Here is a 23,311-nt window from a genome sequence, read left to right as displayed (position 1 = left end):
GAGCATGCTGTGTGGCACCCAGCTCTGGGCCTGCAGCGCCCCCAGCCCAGATGGCTCTGCATGTGGCCACCTTGCATGGAGGCCAGGTCTTGGAAGAGAGGCCTACCGGAGTGAGCCGCTGGGGTGCCTGCTGTGACAGGATGCAGGGTACCCCCACGAGGGCTCAGGAGAAAGAGGGGACACTCCCAAGCCCCTCATGAGTTGGAGAGGCAGGACAGCGGGCCCTAGCTTGGGAGCACGGAGGGCTTCCCACACAGTGTCCCCACCACAACCGCTCAGACATGTCCTTGTTTTTCCAGGCACTTTCCCCAACCCAGGTACCTCCCTGCTCTGCATGCTCAGCCTGCTGCTACTGCTGCTGTTGCTATGGCTGCAGTGGGAAAGATGGGCGTCATAGGCCTCCAGGGGCCACCTCAGGGTGGGGCACAAGTGCCAGGGTGCTGGGTGCCAGAGGGTGAGCAGAAGGTTTGCCCACCAGTGTCCGTGTTGCTGCCCCTGCCCTTGCTTGGCCCTCTTTATGGCTAGCATGTGCACACGTCTGGCGAGCCCAGAGAACAAGGTCCATCTTGGTTCCCCAGGCCTCCTGGCTGCTCCCTGGCATCTCAGCTGGCTGCTGGCCCCCTGGCTGCTTGCACTGAGCTGAGTTTGCTGATGACTGCATGTTGGGCTGAGGAGCATGCGGGTCCAGGGTGGGATGGTTGCCCATCAGACCCTGCTCTTCCAGGCCCTGAGTGTGTGGTTCTAGGCCGATGTGGGTTCTGGGGTGCAGGGTGACTGAAACCCTCACCGGCGGGACTCCTTAACTACACTGAGGTCCCCTAAGAGTTGGCTGCTGCAGGCACAACATTTAGTGTAGATAAGCCTGTGGGGCTGCGTGTGGTGAGGCCTACCCCAGGTGGCCTCCTGTCTTGACGTCTGCCTCGGGCTGGCTGGAGGAACATCCCAGGCCGCAGGCGGTCACTAGTGGCCCCTTAGAGGCTGGGAGGAGCTGAGCCTGAAGGCCAGGGATGGCTTCTATGTCATCTCTGTCCAGATGAAGCCTGCTGAGCCCAGACAGGGAGATGCCTGAAGCCCCGTGTTGTGAGCACACGGCTATGATGAGGATGGTCCCCCCTGCTCCCCAGACTAAGCCTCAGAGGAATATAGGGTCTAGGCAGGCACTCACGGAGGGAGGCTGGGATGGCTCATCCAGCCCCGGACACTGTTGGAGGCCCCGGTCACTGTTGGAGGCCCCGGTCCTGCTCCCTGGGTACAATGTACTCCTAGGAAACACTTCTTAACAAGAACAGGCCTTTCTCAAAAGAATCCTCCCCTCCCCCAGCCTGGGGTTAGTCCCAGGGGCCACCCAGCGCAGTGGAGGTCCTGCCTGAGCCACTTCCACACACTTAGCGTTCCAAATTGAGGTCAGGGCCTCTGTCTGGCAAAGCGGGGAGGGCACAGGCAGTCGCTCAGCATCCGGGTGGCTCAGCCATTCCCCTTTTCCACAGAGGCCCAGCGCCGGCCCTACTACGCAGACTATTCACACACTCGCCGCTCCATCCACTCGCTGTGCACCAGCCACTACCTGGACCTCTTCATCACCTTCATCATCTGCCTCAATGTCATCACCATGTCCATGGAGCACTACAACCAGCCCAAGGTGGCCAGAGGCAGGGGCCGGACCGGGAAGAGGGTCCCCAGCAGGGGTGGGAGGGACACAGAGCTTGTGTTCTAACACCAGACTAGGGGCTAAAACTCACCAGGGCTCTGCCTGCAAGTGTGGGCACTGACGAGGGGCCAGCCAGGGACCTCGAGCATGAGGGCCACTGTCCCTTTCATGGCCCTCCACGCGTATTCAGAAGTGCTTCCCTCTGCCCTCCCCTGGGGAGTGCGCCTGAGCAGAGCCTTTTGATGGGGTATGGGCAGGGAACACCTGATCCCTTTTCCTAACATCCTCAGCCTGCTCACGTGATAGCCTCAAGCATGCCACAGGTATCACGGAGCTGGCGCTCAGGGATCAAGGAGATGGGGCAGCTAGGAGCCACACGTGGCACCTCAGACAGCCCCTCCTCTCTCCTCAGTCCCTGGATGAGGCCCTCAAGTACTGCAACTACGTCTTTACCATCGTCTTCGTCTTTGAGGCCGCACTGAAGCTGGTGGCCTTTGGGTTCCGGAGGTTCTTCAAGGACAGGTGGGTGGCCTTGGAAGCAGGGCAGGTTGGGGCCGCAGGTGGCCTGGGACAGGCTGCAGGTAGTAGGGAGGAGGCCCTTTTCCCCTATGGGGTGAGCTTTGGCTGAGCTGCAGCTACTCCAGGCCATGGCAACACCACACTAAACTTCCCCCACGGCTGGCCAGGTGGAACCAGCTGGACTTAGCCATCGTCCTCCTGTCCATCATGGGCATTGCGCTGGAGGAGATCGAGATGAACGCCGCCCTGCCCATCAATCCCACCATCATCCGCATCATGCGCGTGCTTCGCATCGCCCGTGGTAGGTGGCCCCTGCCGCCCCAGTCCAGGGTGACCTAGGCTGTCGGAAGGCCCCAGAGTGGGATGGGCTACAGACAGGCTACATCCTCAGCAGATGCTGGGATGTCTGCAGCCAGAGGCGGGGCCTTGGTCTGTAGCTAGAAAGCTTGGCCCTGCTGACGTCTGCCTCCCGCCCTAGTGCTGAAGCTACTGAAGATGGCCACAGGCATGCGCGCCTTGCTGGATACTGTGGTTCAAGCTCTGCCTCAGGTAGGTTGGGGTCCAGCACCGCCGAAGACCAACACAAGCCTTCAGGGGACAAGCTTCCGGGAGGGCTTGGCACATGTCCCTTGCTTGCTTGCTTGCTCTGTCCTGAGGCCAGGCTCATGCCCAACTGTTTGGCTCAGCTGATCTGGAAGAGGTCGGAGATGGCACCCCCGCCTGGGCCTCAGGCTCTGGGCAAGAGCATTAGTGACTGGTACCTGCCCAGCTGGTGCATGTGGGAGGTAAGGGGCCACATCCAGGCCAGCAGGGTCCCAGGTGAGCTTGCCAGTGGACAAGAGGTCTCCAGCGGCGGCTTTGAGTCAATGCAGACCAATCTCCTGACTTGCTATACCTCCAGCCCTGCCCGGGGCCTCCCTATCCCTGGACTGCAGGACACCCCTGCAGTGTTGAGTTCCATCTGCACCAGGCGGGGACACCCTGGAAGACATCCACACACACTCCACAGCCTGTCCTGCAGCCCGGATACCCCTGCACCCGCACCCGTATCCTCCAGCTGACGGCCGCAAACTCAGCATGTCCCTATTCACCCGGCTCCCCATGCACTTACTCAGCCCACGGCAACCTGTCTGCCGTGATCCCTTACACGCATTTGCCCACTCTCCAGCCCCCTGGACTGCCTGTCTCCATCTTGCCTGATAATGCCTAAGCAGCTCGGATTTTGAGCCCCATCCGAGTGACTTTGCACCATGTTTGCTGTCCATGGGGTTGGTGAGGGAGACCTGGGTAATGCCCTGAATAGGAGCTGAAGCAGATTCAGGGGTGTGGTGTGTGCTGGGGCTGGGTAGATGCTCGTGGGTGGTTGTACCCCTGCTAGTGCTCCTGTCCACTGAGGACCAGCCCAGTGTGGGGACTGAGGTGGCCTCTGCATGGGGTAGGCATGATCCCCGAGTGGGACCCCCTAAGCCTTGGGGGCCAGCCAGAGGGTAGAACAGCTCCCAGGACAGCTGCCCTGAGAATCGAGGAGGGGCAGAGGCTGACTTGCAGAGGGATACGGGGTCAGAACGGAGATCTCTGAGGATGGGTGACACCCAGGAAGGCCACGGGGCTTAAGTGGAGCTGCAGCTGGACCCTCTTCCCAGGGCTGGGATCGGTGGGGCGGGGCGGGGCAGGCCAGCACAGGCCTGATGTTGTTCTGCTTCTCTCTTGTGTAGGTAGGGAACCTTGGTCTTCTTTTCATGCTCCTGTTTTTTATCTATGCTGCCCTGGGAGTGGAGCTGTTTGGGAGGCTAGGTGAGTGTGGCCACACCGTGCCTCCCCAGGAACGTGGCTCTTCGGTCTGCCCCACCCCGCCTCCCCAGAGGTTGATGGAGAGTACAGGGTACTGGCCTAGGTAGACCACAAGCCTCTAAGCCTGTCCTCAGACCGCTGTTCACTTTCACCTCACCAGCCCAACACTTAGAGCGGGTACACTTAGAGCCCGTGTATACACATGCGCCCACGCAGGGACACGTTCCCACGTCTGTAATGCACCGGTCCACACTCAAGCCAGCCAGCCAGGGCGGGCCACATCCCAGGGTGAATGTGTACCTTAGAAGACATGCACACGCTCACACATACCCCTGCCTCGCCCTGAACATTGTCCCAGGAAATGTCAGCGATGTGTCTTCTGTATTGTGACCTAAGGCAAGTCTGCGAGCTTATCTCGTGTAGGCCAAGGGCATGTTGGGGACTCTCTCCAACTCTACTAGGCCCTTCCCCTAACTGTGAGGATCTTCTGGGGGCCTTCATATGCCCCAGATGGACAGAGGACATGCAGGTTGTCACAGCCCGTTGTCTACCTGCCTGGACAGCTGAGTCCAGGCATGACTCATACCTAGTCATACATAATCATCTCAACAGTTATGAATCCTTTCTTCCCTGCCTCCAAGTTCCCCAAGATAGGTCTGGGATCCAGGCTAGGCGGCCAGGCCACCTTGTACCCCAGACAACTGCATTGCTTGGTATCTACTACCCATGAGCAGGGAGGCCAGGCCTAGGGCTTGAGGGTGCTTAGCAGCTCAGACAGTGCTGTCTGCTGAGGACAGGTCAGTGTAGAACGGAGGCCTGGGTCCCAGCCAGCCCGACATGGGATGTGTGTGCTGACCTTGTCCCAGTCCCACAGAGGCCGGCGTGCTCTGAACAGGTGGGGACGCTTCTTTGCAGAGTGCAGCGAGGATAACCCCTGCGAGGGCCTGAGCAGGCACGCTACCTTCACCAACTTTGGCATGGCTTTCCTCACGCTGTTCCGAGTGTCCACTGGGGACAACTGGAATGGGATCATGAAGGTAATTGCGAGGCTGCTCCTCTCCCAACCCCAGTTCCTGGCTCTGACAGAGAGGGAAGACAGAGCCGTGGTCCCACTGCCCACCCTAGGATACCCTCCGTGAGTGTACCCGTGAGGACAAGCACTGCCTCAGCTACCTGCCCGCGCTCTCACCCGTCTACTTCGTCACCTTCGTGCTGGTGGCTCAGTTCGTGCTGGTCAATGTGGTGGTGGCCGTGCTCATGAAGCACCTGGAGGAGAGCAACAAGGAGGCCCGCGAGGATGCAGAGATGGACGCCGAGATCGAGCTGGAGATGGCACAGGGGTCCACAGCCCAGCCCCCACCTACAGCACAGGTAAGGCTTCTCGGGCACCTAGGGTTGTCCCAGGGGTTCTGGGGCTGAGGGATGCTGCTGAGCTGATAAGCAGCCTCCTTCACCACAGGAAAGCCAAGGTACCCAGCCAGACACCCCGAACCTCCTGGTCGTGCGCAAAGTATCTGTGTCCAGGATGCTCTCGCTGCCCAATGACAGCTACATGTTCAGGCCGGTGGCTCCCGCGGCTGCCCCACATTCCCACCCACTGCAGGAAGTGGAGATGGAGACCTACACAGGTAGCCTCTCTTTGGGTATGGACTCTGGCGGGGACAGCAGGGAACTGGGACTAGGCAGGGAGGATGGGCAGATGGGAAATTGGGCAGCATAGCCGGGGAGGGTGGGAGGCAAAGATGGGGTCCACGGGCCTCAGGCCACATGGTTCAGATGCATCCCTGCCCCAGGCCCGGTCACCTCTGCTCACTCGCCACCCCTGGAGCCCCGCGCCTCCTTCCAGGTCCCATCAGCCGCGTCCTCCCCAGCCAGGGTCAGTGACCCCCTTTGTGCCCTTTCACCCCGGGGTACACCTCGCTCTCTGAGCCTCTCACGGATACTCTGCAGACAGGTAAGGGAAACCTTCATCTCACAGGCATTGGGGGGAGGCGGAGGGGGCTCCATGGGGCGGGGTAGCAGGCCTGGAGGCTCAAGAGGACATGTGCTACAGGTATCTTTGGACTTGGAGTTTAGTGGGTCTCAGGCCAGCTGTGGTAGCATAGTCCCTCATGGGACTCAAGCCCCTTTCTTAGGCAGAAACCTCAAACCCCAAAGTGGCTACTGTGCCCGCACCACCCAGCCTGGTCCATAGTCTCTGCCTGACCTTCCCCCTCAGTTTCCACCCCCTGTTCCAGGAGCCTCTTACAACATGGAAGCTCTTGGGAACTTCCTGTTCTTGGGGTACCAAGTTGGGCTGTGGGGCTCAAGAGTAAGGAGGTGACCTGGGTCCTTTAGGCTTCCCCAGGCCCTGGAAGACTATAGGAGCTCAACCCAGAGGCTGCTTCTCCATTTGCCCACAGTATTCATGCTCTGACGTCTGATAGGTCAGTGGGTCAAAGTCTGGGATGTTCACATCAACAGCTCCCAGTCCCACTTAGTCCCGAGCCACCAGCCTAGAAAGTGAGAGCCACCCTGCAGTATTGCCAGCCCTGACCTTCCCAGGGCCCAGATGGGTAAGCAGGAGCCCGACTACTGGGTGCTAGAAGGGCCTTTGACTCGGACCTCCATGTCATGTAGGAGGCCATGCAGTCTGAGTCCCTGGAAGGGAAGGTTGATGATGTTGGAGGAGACAGCATCCCAGACTACACAGAGCCTGCTGAAAATATGTCCACGAGCCAGGCATCAACAGGTGCCCCGAGGTCCCCTCCGTGCTCCCCGCGACCTGCCAGCGTCCGTACCCGCAAGCACACGTTTGGGCAGCGCTGCATCTCCAGTCGCCCTCCCACCCTGGGAGGAGATGAGGCTGAAGCAGCAGACCCAGCAGATGAGGAGGTCAGCCACATCACCAGCTCAGCCCACCCGTGGCCGGCTACAGAGCCCCACAGCCCCGAGGCCTCCCCAACAGCCTCTCCTGTGAAAGGCACCATGGGCAGTGGGCGGGACCCACGCAGGTTCTGCAGCGTAGATGCTCAGAGCTTCCTGGACAAACCAGGTCGGCCAGATGCACAACGGTGGTCCTCAGTGGAACTGGATAACGGAGACAGCCACCTAGAGTCCGGGGAAGTGAGGGGCCGGGCCTCGGAGCTCGAACCGGCTCTTGGGGCACGAAGGAAGAAGAAGATGAGCCCTCCCTGCATCTCCATTGAACCTCCCACTGAGGATGAGGGCTCTTCCCGTCCCCCTGCAGCCGAAGGAGGCAACACTACCCTGAGGCGCCGAACCCCATCCTGTGAGGCTGCCCTCCATAGGGACTGCCCAGAGCCTACAGAAGGCCCAGGCACCGGAGGGGACCCTGTAGCCAAGGGTGAGCGCTGGGGCCAGGCCTCTTGCCGAGCAGAGCATCTGACTGTCCCCAACTTTGCCTTTGAGCCTCTGGACATGGGCGGACCTGGTGGAGACTGTTTCTTGGACAGTGACCAAAGTGTGACCCCAGAACCCAGAGTTTCCTCTTTGGGGGCTATAGTGCCTCTGATACTAGAAACTGAACTTTCTATGCCCTCTGGTGACTCCCCAGAGAAGGAGCAAGGACTGTACCTCACTGTGCCCCAGACCCCCTTGAAGAAACCAGGGTCTACCCCAGCCAGTCCTGCCCCAGATGACAGTGGAGATGAGCCTGTGTAGATGGGGCCGCGTGTCCACAGGGCTTTGGCATTGAGGTTGTTGGCTCCCTGCAGGGTGGTAGGGCCATGAGTGGACCCTGGCTTAGGCCCCACTAAGGCAGAGGGACCGGGAGATAACCATCCCAGGGGAGGCAGCAGACATTCCGTCTCTGCACCATGACACAGGAGCAGCCTCGGGCCCCACGAGCCTCCCTCGTGGTGATTCAGGTTTGGGTTTTCCTGAGTTTTAACCACCACCAGAAGCTGTACCAGGACCAGGTCATCAGTCTCAGGAGGAGAGGCTGTGTCCTGGGAAGGACCAGTAATTCCTCACAGGCAGGAGGGCACCACAGCTCCATCCATGTGACACACAGGTTTCCGATAGGGAGTACAGGCTTGAGCCTGTGTACATTGGGTCCTGCAGCCACCACACCCAATATCACCTTCGTTCACAGTCCTGTTTCTGTCCACCACTCGGCATCCCTCCCTCTCACAGTGCCCCTCCCCCATTCCATCCCCTTAGATGGTCTAGAACTTTGCAGTGACCCTGGGAAGTACTGGCCCATGCAATAAGACATCGCAGTCCCAACTGAGGTGGGGCTTCCCATCCATTCCAGGCTGTTGGGCTCAACATTCATTTGACATCCATTTGCTTTATGTCATCCGTTTCTACAAATTCAGGTTAAATGTTGCAATAATCTGATGCAGAAAACTTGGCTTCCTAAGTCAAAGCTAAGGGGAGGGGAGGGGAGGGGCAAGGCAAATCTGAATAAACACTAACTTATTTAAGAAAGACACTTGGGTTGTGGCACCTCAGTCAGAACTCCAAGGCTGGGTGGGAGGGAGAGCCCAGCCAGTACTTGGCCATCACGACTCCAGAGACCAGCAGCAGGAAGAGACTTGGCAAGAAGAGGCCAGCCAGGAGGGGAATCCAGGAGAGCCCTTGCATTCTTGAGCCCCCTGGTTCCAGGATGTGGCGGTGGATCCAGTTTACATAGGCAGTAACCCGAGCATAGACGCCAGGGCGGTCAGGGCGGCCACAGCCCTCACCCCAGCTGACAACACCAGCCTGCTGCCAGATCCCAGCCACCTGGCAGACTAGTGGCCCTCCAGAGTCATCCTGCAGGACAGAAGGTCAGAACAAGATGGGGTTCTAAGGACTTGGGGGTTTCTCACCATGCTTCATGGCGTACCATTCCTCCATGTTCCCAGCCAGCTCACCTGGCAGGCATCCCCAGGGCCCCAGGCGCATAGCATGTCTGACTGAATGAGGCTGCCGTTGGAGCTGCTGTAAGCCTGGCTGCAGGTCTCTACATCCACCACAGAGACCTTGGCCTCCTGAAGATTGTATGGGGGTTTCAGAGGCTCTGAGAGAAAGGAAGGTTCGGGAGGAGGTTGAGTGACCGGCCTCACTGTGCTGGGAGCAAACACACGGCAGGCGCATCCCTCATGTAGTTAAAGTCCCACCATGCTGGCCTTGTCAGGCCCCAGTCTGTGGGTCAGACGTGGGTCTTGACAGAGGCCAATAGGTGGTTGGTCTTTAAGGGGGATAGGCAAGGCCACTAGGAGCAAGTGGTGGCACCAGTGGCTCTTGCTCCTCCCCAGGTAGCCCCCCTTACCTTCCCTTATCCCCATGGTGGGGGATTTCAGAAGGGGCTCCTTACCTCCCTCCCGTGTATAGCCCCAGCCTGTCACCCAACACTGCATCCCAGGGTGGAAGTCAGCTGAGGCCTCTGGAAGGCACACAGGCTGGACCTGGCTGGAAAGAGCCACCGGGGTGGCCAGCTGCACCAGGGCAATGTCCCCACTGGACCCCGGTGGTCCTGGGGCGCCAGAGTACATGATAATTTGCTTTACGGTGGAGAAATGAGGAGACAGTGTGATCGTCAGCTCCCCCAAGTGCACCTCGTAATCCGACGCGTTCACAGACCTGGGAGGCAGGGAGAGACGTGAGTGTCCCCCTCCAACAATGACGACCACCACCAATACCCACCGCCCACCCCTCCCAGTGTCCCATCTGTCCTCGGTACTCGGCACAAAAACAGCTACTGTGTACATGGGCCTGAACCTGGCAGTGCCTCCCACTTAAGGACCCAAGGACAGCAGTCTTTGGTCCTGCCACCTTTGGCTGGAAGGTGTCTGGCATCCTGGGGACAAGAAACCCTCCCCAAACCAGGAACAGCAGTTCCAGAAGTGTACAAGACAAGTGGAAGGGCTTTGGGCTGACTAGGTTTAGGATACTTCTGGATACAAGCTAGATGGGTGGCCAGGAGCACACTTATGCCCGATAGAGATTGCATTCTCCTCCCATGGCGGATGTGGGAAAGGAGCCCCACCCACTCCCACTGGGGCTGCAGGCTGCCACTTCAGGTGGGTGGACCTTAATGTAGTTTTCTCTAATGAATAGGGAACCTTGGACCCAAGGGTGAGTCACAGGTCAAGCAAGGTCCTGTTTGCTGTCACTGCCCATAAGCCCAGGCAGTCAGGCTTCATGAGGTAACTCACCCAGAGAAGCAGTGGGCTGCTGTGAGTACCCATTCTGGACTGAGCAGGGATCCTCCACACACATGCACCTTGTGCAGACGGAGGCTAGCCTGCCACGGCCATGCACCAGCTGGGGCAGCATGCCCTCCCACGATTCGACTTCCTGCATGTGAAACCTGGGGCTGGCCACACCCTGATCCAGAAGAGGCACTGTTGGCTAGGGGATCCAAAGACTGGCATTCTGCTCAATGCCCTTTGTCTAGGAGCTCTCCGTGACTCCCATCTTGGGAACCCTAGCATCTTGGGGACTCTACACATGTCTCTGCTCCCCATCCGCCGGTCTCTCTCCAGACACATTGTGGGTGCATGCCCCAAAACAGTGGTTTTCAACCTTCCCAATACTGGGACCCTTTAATACAGTTCCTCATATTGGGGAAACCCCCAACCATAAAATCATTTATATTGCGACCTCATAACTGTATCTTTGCTGTTATGAATCATAGTATAAATATCTGGTATGCAAATGATCTTAGGGGAACCCTGTGAAAGAGTTTGACCTCCCACAAGGGGTTGCAACCACAGGCTGAGAACTGCTGCCCTAGAAGCAATAAGTTTGTGCGTCTTGGAATCTGAGGCAGGCTCCTTAGAAAGATAGCTCAGTGGAACTGGGTAAGCGGTTTACTGCCTGGAATTAAAGATGTGGGGAAGGGCTGAGAGTGATGGATGGGAGCTGTGGAGGCCCCCCGGAGGCTGGGGGTGGGGGGATGCCTTCCCAGTGAGAATGGGCTTTCCGTTTTAGAATGATGTTTGGAATTAGATAGATGTGATATCCCAAAACACTGGAGATGTGTTAAATGTCACCAAATGCTACACTGTATCGTGGGTAAATTTGATGTAAATTTCACCTCAACTTCTTTTTTTTTTTCTCATGAAAAAATCTAGAGATCACCCACAGGGGAGGGCTTCCCTCTTAATCTGTACGGCAGAATGAAACTGGAAATTGGGTTCACACTGATTTAAAAAGAAATAGAGGGTTGGGGATTTAGCTCAGTGGTAGAGCGCTTGCCTAGGAAGCGCAAGGCCCTGGGTTCGGTCCCCAGCTCGAAAAAAAAAAAAAAAAAAAGAACCAAAAAAAAAAGAAATAGAAGAGATCCCACCCCTTCCACCCAGAACACCAGGTAAGTCCTGAAGACGTCTAATAAGATGCCTTGAGTCTCTTTCCCAAGAGCAACATCAGCAGAAGAAAGGGAGGGGCTGTAGGGACCAGCACGTTGCACAGGAGATCTAAAGTGACTCTCAAAGATACAGATGGGGCAGATGTGCAGCTTCCCAGGCAAAGCTGGCCTGTGTCCCATCAGCCACAATACCAGGGATGCCTGGGGCAAGTAAGTGCATAGCCTCCCTGGGCCAGGTCACTCTCCCCCACCATAGCCACTGCCCCTCTAGGGTCTGCCTGCCAGGACTGGTCTCTAACCCTGAAATATCTGTTGGAGACGTACCTGACTGTAGAGCTTCGCAGGAGATACCTGAAGGATGGAGACAGAAGGATTAGGGGAGCTGTCCATGGGGGTGACTCTGGTCCTGTGGGCCTAAGCACTGCCCCATGCAAGGTCCCAAGGACCCTAAGGTAGCTGTTCGCATCCTGGGCAGCTAAAGCTAGGATCTAGTCAGGGAGGTATGGCCCAGCTGGGTGGGGCCCAGCTAGGTGGTTGTGACTTGGCCAACTGCCATCCCAATCCCAGGGTAGGGTGGGACCAGCCATGGGCCATAAACAACAGTTGGGAGATAGTGAGTGTTGGACCAGTCTCAGCCCTCACAACCTCTAGGTCCTCCTTGAGGTGGGTCCTACCAGGATCTGATCCTGTAGGTGTCCCCACACATACACCCAAGCCTGTTTCCAGCAATGATGGCCAAGTGACCCAGTTGAGAAGCCCAGACAAGGCAGAGGCCCACCATGAAGAACTTGGCTTTTGCTCACCTGTACCCAAACCTCAAGGTACCCAGATCCCTCTTACCTGGCTCCCAGATTTCTCAGGGATCCAGCCCAGAGTGGAAAATAAGGAGAATGCAGGGGAGGGTCCAGAGGGGAAGCAGGCCCACTCCCAGCCCAGGACAGGATATACATGCAGTGCCACACTGACCCCAAGCCAGTTCACTCACCAGGAACAGCCAGAAGCAGTAGGAAGCCACAGTAGGGCCCCAGGGCCATGGTGTCTTCCCACAGCAGAGGTAGGACCACCCTGTCCCCCTGCCCAGCCCTGGGCCTTCCAGAATGGGGTTGGGTAGGGATGGCCTTACACCTGCTGCAGGGCAGGAAGGAGAAGGATACGGGCTCCTCACCTGATCCTGTTGCACACCACAGGGAGGGGCTGTCACTTCATTTGTCTCACATGAAGGCTACACCCAGCCTTGGCAGCAAGGGACAAGTCCAGTGACACAGAACATAGCAGGGACAGAGTAGGACCGAGCTGTCCACACCCAGCTTCTCCTCTCCCAGTGTAGAGAGAAGGCAGCACAGCCTCGGTTCCTACAGAGTATGCATCTCCCAGCCTCTAGATTCTCAGCCTCCAAGGCTCCACAGAGGGGCCGGCCCTCTTGAGGACATAAGCTCCTCTGTGTCCCTGTTCTCATATCCAGCCCCGAGTCTCCTAACTCCATCCAAGATAAAGAGAGTCAGATCTGGCTGCCTGCATAGGGCGCTGGTCCGTCTGGAGCATAATGATCTGCTGGCCAAGGGTGTGGCCAGAGCCAGAAACTTTTTCCAGCTCCAAATCACAGACCCAAGATTGGAGGGTCCACTGACACTTTTGAGGTCAGGAATCCCCTCTTAGATGTGGGGAAACCGTCAGTAGAGAGTTGCTCGTGGGAGTTGGGGATTTAGCTCAGCGGTAGAGCGCTTGCCTAGCAAGCGAAAGGCCCTGGGTTCGATCCCCAGCTCCGAAAAAAAAAAAGAGAGAGTTGCTCGTGGCTCCTTCAGGGTAAATTTTGCCTGCTTCCTGCCCACCTGCCCACAGCACAAGGGTGCATTCGAAATGTTTGACTTAGTGACAGACAAGTACACTATCAGCCCAGCCCCTGTGACTGGCCTCCCTTAGGTAGCCATACACCTGAGAGGGGACTGTTGGGAACACGAGACCTGTCTACCAATTTACCCCAATATATGGCAGGCAGTGGAGGGAAGGGGGTCCATGTGTTCTTACAAGTCATCCCAAGCCTGATGTCACTGTGTTTTTATGGAATCAGACACACTTCTAAACTCTCTCTGGGTCCCTATAGGAGAACCTCGGGGCCCCTATCTGTCCCACCTCCTTTTGCTTTTGGTATTTGCAGACCCAATCACACACACACACACACACACACACACACACACACTCTCACACACACACACACACACACACACACACACACACACACTCTATTCACACACTCACACATACATACACACATAGTCGCACACACACACACTCTCTCTCTCACACACACACACTCTCACACACACACACACACACACACACACACACACACACACACACACACACACACACACACACACACCTACATACACTGTTACCCGACTCCCTGTAGAGCCCTCAACACTCTCCTGCCAGGTCGGCTACCCAGACTAAACTCCATCCATGTCTGACAGGAGTGGATTCTTGTTTCCACCTGACAGAAAAGCAAGGGCAGGGTAGCCTGGCCCTGGACACAAACAGACACACACAGACACAGACACAGACACAGACACAGACACAGACACAGACACAGACACAGACACAGACACAGACACCACACCACATCACCAGAGAGAGAGAGAGAGAGAGAGAGAGAGAGAGAGAGAGAGAGAGAGAGAGAGAGAGAGAGCGCATGTTCTACCAGAGTCTCCTGTATCTCAGACCCCAAGGAGAGCCAGAGCCTGCTAAAGTAGGCTGCTCACCCGGGTCCTGGCCTCTGGCTGAGACAGTGGGTTTGTGTGTTGCCCACTGAAAGCTCTCAGCTAGGCCTGGCCCCTGTAGCCCATGGCAGTGATGAAGCCAAGGACCACTTTTATCTGTCACCTGACAGCTCAGCTCAGCTGGGCTGGGCTGAGCTGGGCTGAGCTGGGCTGAGCTGGGCTGAGCTGGGCTGAGCTGGGCTGAGCTTCTTCCACTGGGGATCCTAGTCCACTCTGCATCTTCCCATCCCCCCATCCTCCACTAAAGGGTGGCTGAATGCCCTTATCAGATTGTCACCACCCATCAGCATCCACAGCACCCTAAGAGTGAGATGGGCAGGCTGGAGGGACAAGGGACTGAATTCCGTTACCTTTTATTTTTGTGATAGATGGGTCCGTTATGTTTCACATTAAAAATGAGAACTAAGGAAGCCGAGAGATGGTTCAGCGGTTAAGAGTGTGATACACACACACCCCCAGAGATGACACCTAGCACTGGTGGGACAGCTGACCTAATTTCCCCATCAAGGATGAGGGCTCCATCCAAGAAAGGGAAAGGTCAGCTCTCAGCACTAATCATAAAATGTGGACCTCGCCCTCATCAGATGTATCTCAATACAGAACAGCTGAAAGAAGGCAGGAGAGAAAGAGGCAGCAGTGCTGTGGCAGGGTTATGGAACATGGGTGACATTCCAACCAACAGGAAATAGACACCCCAGTGGGGCCCATCCGTGGGCCAACAGCTCCCTTCAGCAGAAAGTTTCAGATATAGGCGTATGTGTGTGCAGGAACAGCCATGAGCACCCAAGGGCCAAGAGGCGCAAATGAGAATACCCAGCCAGATGTGCCACTGCATGGCTAGAGCAGCCAGATGTGCTGCTGTGTGACCGGAGCAGCCAGATGTGCCACTGCATGGCTAGAACAGCCAGATGTGCCACTGTGTGACCGGAGCAGCCAGATGTGCCACTGCATGGCTAGAGAAGCCAGATGTGCCACTGCATGGCTAGAGCAGCCAGATGTGCCACTGCATGGCTAGAGCAGCCAGATGTGCAGCTGCATGGCTAGAGCAGCCAGATGTGCCGCTGCATGGCTAGAGCAGCCAGATGTGCCACTGGGTGACCAGAGCACCCAGATGTGCCACTGCTTGAACTTACTTTTTATTTTTATGGTCTTGAGATGGTGTCTCACATATCTCAGACTGGCCTCAAACTCAATACATAGACAAGGATGACCTTGAACTCTTGGAGCAAAATTTTCACATACTTTAATGAGCCACAGAAAAGAGCGAGCCGCACAGTGCAGCTGTGTGTGGTGGGAGGCAGAGGGGACAGGAGTGGCGAGGGACTCAAGGTGGAACAGAGTGGGGGCTCAGAGGGACACCCGGAAGACAGGGGAGACAGAGTACAAAGAAGGCCAGGGTTCCATCTGGCCAGGAAGCAGTGAGTTAAAGACAGCAGGTGCCTGGTTCCTCCCTGACCCTGGATGGGTCTCAGGAACGCTGAGGGACATAGCGGTGAATCCAGTCCAGGTAGTACGTCACCCGGGTGTAGATGCCAGGACGATTGGCCTCTGCGCAGCCCTCGCCCCAGCTGACCACTCCTGCTTGCAGCCAGGCACCTTTCACTTTGCAGACCAGCGGGCCCCCTGAGTCACCCTGGGGAAGACAGGGTCAGTCAGCACACCATATGGAGACCAGAAGGGGTGAGATGCAGAGGGGACACAGGACCCACCTGGCAGGAGTCGCTCCTGGTATTTCCAGCACACAGCATGCCATCCTGGACAATGGGAACATCGTCTCCTGTGTAGAGGCCAGTGTGGTACTTCCGATCACACAGGCTGTTTTCCACAATGGGGACCTTCACTTGCTTCAGAGGATAAGGTGGCGGGAGAGGCTCTGGGGTAAAAGAGCACAGCCTTTGAGGGAAGCTCATTAGTAATCCTCCCTGGCCAGCCACTGGGATCTCTGCCCACCCTCCAATGTTGGGGTTGGATGGGACATCCACATACCGTCCGTGCCACATACCGTCATTATCAATGTCGCCCCAGCCTGTCACCCAGCACGAAGTCCCAGAGGGGAAGGTCTCCGAGGCAGGGGGCAGGGATATGGGGTGGATATGGGTGGAGACATTCACAGGGTTCTCAAGCTCCAGCAGGGCAATGTCTGCCCCATCCTCGACTGTGTAGTAGTGGGGGTGCACAACGATCCGGTTCACAGTCAGTAGCTGGTCCCCATAGTATAGATACTGCTCACGAAGCTGTACGCGGAAGAGCTCTGGGCTTCTGATGTGCCTAGAGGAGTGCAATCCTGCTTTGGAAGGCTCCAGCTTGGATGTGAACATCCTCAGGAACACTGGGGGCTGTGGGAATAATCTTGACCCCCATCCCACCATGCCAAGCCCGGGGGGGGAACTTACGGTCCCACACAGTGTGCCGCAGTGAGCACCCACTGTGGGTGGATGAGGGAGCCGCCACAGAAATGCATCCAGAAGCTGAATTTAAATCTCAGGCTCACCTGCCAGGGCCACTTACTTTCAGAAGCCTCTCGTCCTCCTACAATGCCCACTCGCTGCTTGACTGGGTCTGGAGAAAGACAAGAAGCAACCTCAGTGTCCTGGCTTGCCCCTCCGAGTCGGACCTATCCTTGGGATTCTCCAAACTCCCCCATTCCTGTGGCCTGTGACGGTCAGGGAGAGAGACGGGGAGGGATCAAGACAACTCACGAGGGGCCGCGTGCACCAGACTAGCCAGGGGGGACAGTGCCAGCAGCAGCAGCAGCTTCAGCATCTGAAAGCAGTGAGGAGTACGGTCTGAGTCCAGCTGGGAGACAGGGCTGGACTGGGGTGGGCAGATTATCAAGTCCAGAATGGAACCAGGGCCCGTGAGATGGAGGGTAGGTTCATCTCAGGAGTCTGGGGTCTTGGCGCACCAGGTTACAAAGTCACAAGCTTGGTTACTCTGCTTCAGGGTGACATAGAGACATCAGGGGCTCTGAGAAAGGATGTTACCTTGGCTGTCTCGGCTCCTCTCTCATCGGCCTGCTGTCCTCTGCCCTTTTATGTTCCCAGACCAGAGTGCATGAGAGGAGGGACACAGCACCCGCCAATCCAGACATGAAGGAAATGATGGTTTAGATCAAAAGCTTCCATGTAACATATGTCCCCACCGCCCTTCTGATGCCCACAGGTCACGAGGTTGAGTGCACAACCAGAGGACCAGCCAAACACACGCACACACACCCTGCATGGGGTCTCGGTATTTCAGGCTATGGAAGGCCTCTGAGATCACTCCTCTGGGTCCACCTGCAGGACAGAGGAGTCAGGCAGTGGGGTGGATGGGCAGGCAGGACACTGGTCGTCCCCAGCCCTCTCCGGGCAGCTGTATCTTCTGAGAGGAGACTGGTAGCCTCTTCTCAGATTTGTCCCCTCTTCGTGTCTTGCTCCTTAGCTGGTGAAATGCCCAATGGAAGGCTCAGCCCTCCACATCAGGAGAACTGGGCAGATATGGCTCCACTAGGTCTGCTCTGTGTCTTGGGGCCTCCACCATAGACGGAGCGCCCCATACTGAGGATATCTCTCAGCCGAGTGTTCTACATCACTCAACTGGTGCTTCTTCCAACTGTTCAGATGGGGATCCTGTCCCTGGGATATAGAGGGGGACTCAAGAAGACTCCTGGCTCAGTGTCATCCTAGTATGCCATGTTGACACACTCTAAAACATTTCCCAAGAGTGATACAGGACAGAAGATGATGGTGTCTGCCAGCCATCCCAAAAGGAGCAAGAAGGCACAAGGGGTAACAGCGTCATTTGTCTTAAGTCCTCCAAGTCCTCAGGGTTGAGCTCAGCTTTCCACTGGAGAGGATCACATGAGGCCCCTTGTCAAAATAGCAATCAGCTGATCTTGGCAGAGATCAGTACCAAGTGTCCTGGTACAACGGGCTCTGCTGACCATGAGATGCAGCTCTACAGATAAACCCTGCATTGTGACCTCCAGGCCACATCTACCCAGGTCTCCTGATGTGTGTGTGTGGCAGGGGTGGGGGGCACTGCTTATCGGACATCTGATAAGCTGAGCCCTTCGTAGAGAATTCCATCAACTGAGGGGCAACCCATGCAGAGGAGGGCAACCTAAAAAGAAGCTACCAGCCTTTCCTCAGAAGATACCACTCCAGAGCCAGGGATGAACACTGTCCTGCCTCCCCATCCACCCCACTGTCTGGCTCCTCTGTCCTGCAGGTCAGGGATTTACAGTCTCCTCTTCATCCAGAACTCTAGTCCATCACAAGCTTGGTCCCCACTGACACTTCCTGGGTTTCGCTGAGAACTTCCCCGCCCTGCCCTCTGCACACCTTAGAGACTTACTCATCTGGACTCCTTGGGCAGCTGAGGGCAAACTCACCTTCTAACAAGATGCCCCCACCACTCTCAAACAAAGCTGACAAGACAGAAATGCCAGGGGTCCAAAAATGGCAGAACGTGAGAGAGAGACAGAGAGAGACAGACAGACAGACAGAGAGAGGGAGGGAGGGAGGGAGAGACAGAGAGACAGAGAGAGAGAGAATGTCCTAAGGTCACACAGGAGAATCCTACCATGGAGGACCCATAAGGGTTAGGGCCTGCATGCACCATTGAATTGGGGGCTGTGGACCTAGTACTCCCAAGAATGCTGATTGGTTCAGACCTGAGATTAACCAAACCAGTAGCTAATGTAAGGAGGTGAGAGTGGTGGCCCATGCATGTAATTCTGGAAGAGAGTTGAGATCTGGACCACATAGAAAGATCCCGGCTCAAAATTCAAAAGGAGCAAGGTGTTCTCAGCATGGCAGATTCTGAGAAGGTATGGTAGCAGTGTCGCTGCTAGCCTGGGATCCAAAGAGAAAGTTTTGCCCCAAAAAGGAGGTGTTAAGAGGACACAGTCTAGTTCAGCATCAAGGATGTTCTGGAAATGAACAGATCTTTAAGTGAGAACTTTCAAAACGTAACTGAAAATAATTGTTGGCTTCAAGAAGCCACAAAGCCAAGAAGATGTATAATAATCCTTACAGCTAGTGCTGGCGTTGGCTTCCAAGCTTATTTCCCAATTATTATGGAAGTATGAGTGTGGGCTGCTTTTGGATGTTGCAGCCTTGCTAAATTTGGGCATCCCTGCATTTGCGGAACCCTGAGGCTTTCCTATGTAAGCTACAACGATTTGCAAAGCTTGGTTTGATCCTACGCCACAGTTCTCAGTGTCTCCAGCAGAGGGCATGCCAGACGTGGGTGCGGGGGAGGCTGTGACCAGCCTTCTGGGCCAGCTGCCCAGGTGCAATGCTAACAAGGACTCCCCTAAGGCACCTGCCTCTTATATGGTGACATTAAAGCCAGCCTATGCTAGGTACCTCTTAGGGGTGTGATAGAAGCCCCTAGAAATGAGCCTAAACTGAGTGAACCAGGATAGGCAGAGCCTCTACATGAAACTTTGGCTGATAACCTCACTCTGTGCCTTAGTTTCCCCCATGGAGAGAGAAGGGGGTCTACCCAGAGACTGGAGCCAGAATCAGGGCTGCTGGGAGACCTAGGGCAACCCGGTGCTCGATTGCTCTCTTCATTGCCTGGAGGGTGGGCAGGAGGTCGATGTAGACCAACAGCCCAAGATAAAAAGGAAGTAAACCTGGGCGACGCTTTGGGAGAGAATTGTAACCAAGAGCTTGAGGTTTTCATTGTAGCTATAAAAACATAGGCGTGAGGTGTGGGTGTGTGAACATGAGTGCACACACGGGGATGTGTCGGAGAGTGCTATCCTACAGCATACAATTATCATCTTCATCGGAACAGCCTGTTGTCAGTTGATTCCTTCGTAGACAAAAGGGACCAGCCAGACAGTGGTGGCCAGACAGCTGATCCCAGCACTTGGGTGGCAGAGGCAGGAGGATCTCCATGAGTTCCAGGACAGTCTGATCTACATGGTGAGTTCCAAGACACCCAGGGGTACACAGAGAAACCCTGTCTCAAAAAAAGAAGAAGAAGAAGAAGAAGAAGAAGAAGAAGAAGAAGAAGAAGAAGAAGGAGGAGGAAGGAGGAGGAGGGAGGAGGAGGAGGAGGAGGAGGAGGAGGAGGAGGAGGAGGGAAGGAGGAGGAGGAGGAGGGAGGAGGGGGGAGGAGGGGAGGGGAGGAGGAGGAGGAGGAGGAGGAGGAGGAGGAAGGGATAGTGAGGGTCATTAGCTGTTATGCAGTCATGCCCTAAGTGCACACAACCTCATTGGCTGGGGAGATGCAAGTGTATACAGAGTATGGGAGGTTAAGTGGGGAAGGGGGAATCTTTGTCCATGTTGAGGTGAGACTATTAGATCAGTTGCTTTGGGCTTACTCACCCTCCTGTAAGCAATCCCTTATCCATGTCCTGTAAATCCAAGAAACACTTGTTCCTTGTCAGGCTGCCTGTCTGCCTCGCTGCTGGCATGCGTGAGCACCACCCGCAAGCCGCTCAGGGTAGACAGAACGCAGTCCATAATAGGGGTCCCAGCCCGGCTTTCCCCTGGTGGGAAACAGCAGAGCCTGAGACAGATGCTGTGGTTCCCCGCCTCCTGTGTACTCAGATGCCACTGGGGTGCCACTGGGAGTTGGGGACAGGGTCCACATGTCCCCTTGAGGAGTTTGAAGAGAGACGGCCTTTTGGGGGAGATTTAGATTTCCTTGCTCTTTGCAAGGAAGGCCTCCTCCCCCAGGCACACCCCCCGTAGCTGTCCTTGATAAAGGAGATGGTCCTTGCTTGTCCGAACTGTTTTATTTGATGGCAGACGTAATCCGGGTGAACCAGGAATTTAATACCTTTTGTGGAAAGGAACGCCCAGGAAGGGAAGCTCACTCATTGGCTGAACACTCCGTTAGCATGGAGAACTCCAAGTTTTTGTGCTACCTGACTGATTGCCACAGTCCCCTCAGTGGGGTGTCATGGTTACGTGTTCCGGATCAGGTAGTTTGGCAGGGAGCTGGCTCCGTACCTGCCATTCTCAATTCTGAGATTCCCCGGGTTTTGAGCCTGCTCGACCTTACCAGTTCTTCTGTCTGGTGGCACGGTCCACTTGCCCCACAGTTTCCCAAGTTTGACTTTGGAATCAACTCCTTGATTTTGTCATTAGTGCTTTTATAAGGAGGGGGCAGGTGGTTGTTTAAATCTCCCCAGAGAAAGAGTTCATTTGGCAGTCTGTGTGCCCATGGGCACTGCATATGCACATGCGTGTGTCTGAGTTTGCACACACACATGTGTAATCCCTATCTTTGTCCCCCTGAGAAGGGACAAAAGTGCAGACACTCCAAGAGCCACATACAGCACCCATCCCCAGATGGGGTTTCTAAACATCACTTGACAGTGGAAGGATTCTGGATCAAAGGAAGTGCAGCAGGAGCCTGCAATTATTTTCCATAATTAGATGATGCAAAAGAAATAGAACGGGAGCCTAAAGACAGAAGCAGCTTGCAGGAGGCCCTGGAGTCCCAGTCGGAACCTCGCATAGCGAATGGGAGCTGAAGGAAAGAAAGACATGGAGATTCATTGACTAAAATAGAAGACCATGAGTCAATGCAGTCACAGATAAGTGAATCAGTGATTAAAATTCTGTTAAGAAATCTGATAAAGTTCCACTCTCCGCCCTAGGTCCATGGCTAAGTGCATGGCAGTGAGGGGGAACAGAGGGACTTCTCTGGGCAGGCTGGGGGCCTTTTATCAAGCATCAAGCACCAGGAACCGAAGTGGCAGGCTTCTGATAAGACACGACGAGGTCTGAGTCACATCCGTGATGGTGTCAGGAGATGTCTGACTTCGGTCTAATTGTGAGACATACCAGACGGCCCTGCTTGAGTGTAACTTTACAAAATTAATCGGAAACGTTAGGCTCTGAAAAGCGCAGCAAAAGGAATGAATAGTCCAACCGTCTCCATCAGACTGACGGACACAGAAGAGAGACCAAGTACACCCAGGCTTCTAGTCTGGCTTCTTCTCCCACTGAGGTGGTAAGCGAGTGCCAAACAATTCCTGAGAATCCCCGATGACAGTGTCTTTAGATGTGTCCTGACTCAGGCGGCTGTAGGGCAGCACCATAAAAAAAGCGTTCCCCGTTTTAAAAAAGAAAGAAAAGAAAAAAGGAGCGGCCAGTGAAAATCTGAAGCCCCTCACGCAGTCCCAACTTTTAAGTGATCCAGAAATCAAAGTCTTTGAGCCAGACAAATGGCTTTCCTGGGAGTTTCTGTGTGAAATTGTGTGTGTGTGTGTGTGTGTGTGTGTGTGTGTGTGTGTGTGTGTGCGCATGCATGTTTATGCATGTGCAAGTGCACATGTACATATCTACACATATGTCATTTCTCAAGTGCTCTCTCTCTCTCTCTCTCTCTCTCTCTCTCTCTCTCTCTCTCTCTCTCTCTCCTCTCACCAAGGGCTAGCTTTCCAGCAAGCTTGTGCACACACACACACACACACACACATACATGCACACGCACACACACGCACACCGCAGTACATTTATAGAGACCACGGGACAATAAGCAGGAGTTGGTTCTCCCCTTCTGCCACGTGGGTCCCAGGGCTCCACCCAGGTGGTCAGGTTTGGCGGCAAAAGCCTTCAGAAACTTGAAAAGACGAGCAATCTTTTCTTCTTAACGTTAAAAGTTTATTTTCGACAATTTTTTTATTGAAACTAGATTTTTCTCTCCTCTGAAACATCCCAACCACAGTTTCCCCTCCCCTCATTCCCCCCAGCTACTCCCACTTTCTCTCTGCCCCGGATCCGCTCAGCCTTCATTTTCAATTCACAGAAGAGCAGGCCTCCAAGAGATGGCAGTCAAACAGGACGAAAGAGTAAATAGACACAATAAAACAAGGCAAGAGCCCTCAGATTGAGTCTGGACAAGGCAACCCTGTAGGAAGACAAGTCCCTAGAGTAGGCAAAAGAGTCAGGGATACACCCGCTCCCACTGTTAGGCGTCCACAGAAACACCAAGCTAACAGCCAAGAACACACAGAGGACCTACTGCAGACCCATGCTGGCCCCGTGCTTGCTGCTTCGGTCTCTAGGAGCCTCTATGAGCCCTGCTTCTCAGTGAGCCATGATCTCCCGCTTTCCTCTCTCCCCTCCGACTCCTACAATCTTTCCTCCCCCTCTTCCATGGGTTCTCCAGTCTCCTAGAGCAAGGATCCAATAGAGACCTCCAATTTAAAATCTCTTGGAATAACTCTGGTTGGGGGTCTCTGCACCCGCTCTTATCTGCTGCTAGAGGAAGCCTCTCCGGGCAAGGCACTGACTTATGAGTATAGCAAAATAGCATTAG

At 55.4% G+C, this 23,311-nt stretch overlaps 3 protein-coding genes across 6 annotated transcripts in view; 1 reads left to right on the top strand and 2 right to left on the bottom strand.

The window, feature by feature from the left end:
* The window catches only part of Cacna1h (calcium voltage-gated channel subunit alpha1 H), a 58,170-nt gene extending 49,777 nt beyond the window's left edge, over window positions 1-8,393 (top strand). Inside the window, exons 26-36 of one of the 2 annotated variants that reach the window (XM_032911786.1) lie at window positions 300-317; window positions 1,488-1,639; window positions 2,061-2,170; window positions 2,335-2,468; window positions 2,646-2,716; window positions 3,883-3,961; window positions 4,874-4,995; window positions 5,084-5,329; window positions 5,418-5,586; window positions 5,752-5,912; window positions 6,578-8,393. In XM_032911786.1, coding sequence (XP_032767677.1) covers window positions 300-317; window positions 1,488-1,639; window positions 2,061-2,170; window positions 2,335-2,468; window positions 2,646-2,716; window positions 3,883-3,961; window positions 4,874-4,995; window positions 5,084-5,329; window positions 5,418-5,586; window positions 5,752-5,912; window positions 6,578-7,621 — 2,306 coding nt within the window. In that variant the 3' untranslated portion in view covers window positions 7,622-8,393. Of the gene's footprint in view, window positions 1-299; window positions 318-1,487; window positions 1,640-2,060; window positions 2,171-2,334; window positions 2,469-2,645; window positions 2,717-3,882; window positions 3,962-4,873; window positions 5,330-5,417; window positions 5,587-5,751; window positions 5,913-6,577 lie in introns of those variants that run through there. The other variant, XM_032911785.1, reaches the window with a different exon arrangement.
* Tpsg1 (tryptase gamma 1) lies at window positions 8,179-12,418 on the bottom strand. Of its 3 annotated transcripts, XM_032911789.1 has the most exons (6): window positions 12,244-12,418; window positions 11,583-11,609; window positions 10,105-10,276; window positions 9,264-9,529; window positions 8,821-8,966; window positions 8,233-8,719 (listed from the first exon to the last, which is right to left on the bottom strand). In XM_032911789.1, exons 1-6 carry the CDS (start codon window positions 12,290-12,292, stop codon window positions 8,417-8,419), a joined length of 963 nt encoding a protein of 320 aa, XP_032767680.1. In that variant the 5' UTR covers window positions 12,293-12,418; the 3' UTR covers window positions 8,233-8,416. The 3 variants fall into 3 exon arrangements, with proteins under 3 accessions (XP_032767678.1, XP_032767679.1, XP_032767680.1); XM_032911787.1 differs by lacking the exons at window positions 10,105-10,276; window positions 11,583-11,609; window positions 12,244-12,418 and having other exon boundaries at window positions 8,179-8,268; window positions 8,381-8,719; window positions 9,264-9,741; XM_032911788.1 differs by lacking the exons at window positions 10,105-10,276; window positions 11,583-11,609; window positions 12,244-12,418 and having other exon boundaries at window positions 8,179-8,268; window positions 8,412-8,719; window positions 9,264-9,741.
* A 2,837-nt stretch (window positions 12,419-15,255) lies between these two features.
* Window positions 15,256-17,037, bottom strand: LOC116909904 (tryptase beta-2). Its single transcript, XM_032913655.1, has 6 exons — window positions 17,020-17,037; window positions 16,735-16,798; window positions 16,429-16,594; window positions 16,038-16,303; window positions 15,745-15,908; window positions 15,256-15,668 (listed from the first exon to the last, which is right to left on the bottom strand). Exons 2-6 carry the CDS (start codon window positions 16,796-16,798, stop codon window positions 15,504-15,506), a joined length of 825 nt encoding a protein of 274 aa, XP_032769546.1. The 5' UTR covers window positions 17,020-17,037; the 3' UTR covers window positions 15,256-15,503.
* Window positions 17,038-23,311: the final 6,274 nt, after the last annotated feature.

The sequence above is a fragment of the Rattus rattus genome, chromosome 9, assembly GCF_011064425.1.
Source record: "Rattus rattus isolate New Zealand chromosome 9, Rrattus_CSIRO_v1, whole genome shotgun sequence".
In the NCBI taxonomy this organism is placed as follows: domain Eukaryota; kingdom Metazoa; phylum Chordata; class Mammalia; order Rodentia; family Muridae; genus Rattus; species Rattus rattus.
The sequence above is the reverse complement of the archived record's forward strand: the minus strand, read 5'-3'. Positions and strand labels throughout refer to the sequence as shown.

Excerpts from the sequence above, each read along its gene's own strand:
- Tpsg1 (XM_032911789.1), bottom strand. The coding sequence starts at position 12,292 with ATGGCCCTGGGGCCCTACTGTGGCTTCCTACTGCTTCTGGCTGTTCCT. Across the intron at positions 10,277-11,582 it reads CTGCGAAGCTCTACAGTCAG|GGTGTGGCCAGCCCCAGGTT; the intron begins GTACGTCTCCAA and ends CTTCTGGATCAG. Across the intron at positions 8,967-9,263 it reads GGGCTATACACGGGAGGGAG|AGCCTCTGAAACCCCCATAC; the intron begins GTAAGGAGCCCC and ends CCTTTCTCTCAG.
- LOC116909904 (XM_032913655.1), bottom strand. The coding sequence starts at position 16,798 with ATGCTGAAGCTGCTGCTGCTGCTGGCACTGTCCCCCCTGGCTAGTCTG. Across the intron at positions 16,595-16,734 it reads TCTGGTGCACGCGGCCCCTC|ACCCAGTCAAGCAGCGAGTG; the intron begins GTGAGTTGTCTT and ends GTCTTTCTCCAG. Across the intron at positions 15,909-16,037 it reads GGGCGACATTGATAATGACG|AGCCTCTCCCGCCACCTTAT; the intron begins GTATGTGGCACG and ends CTTTTACCCCAG.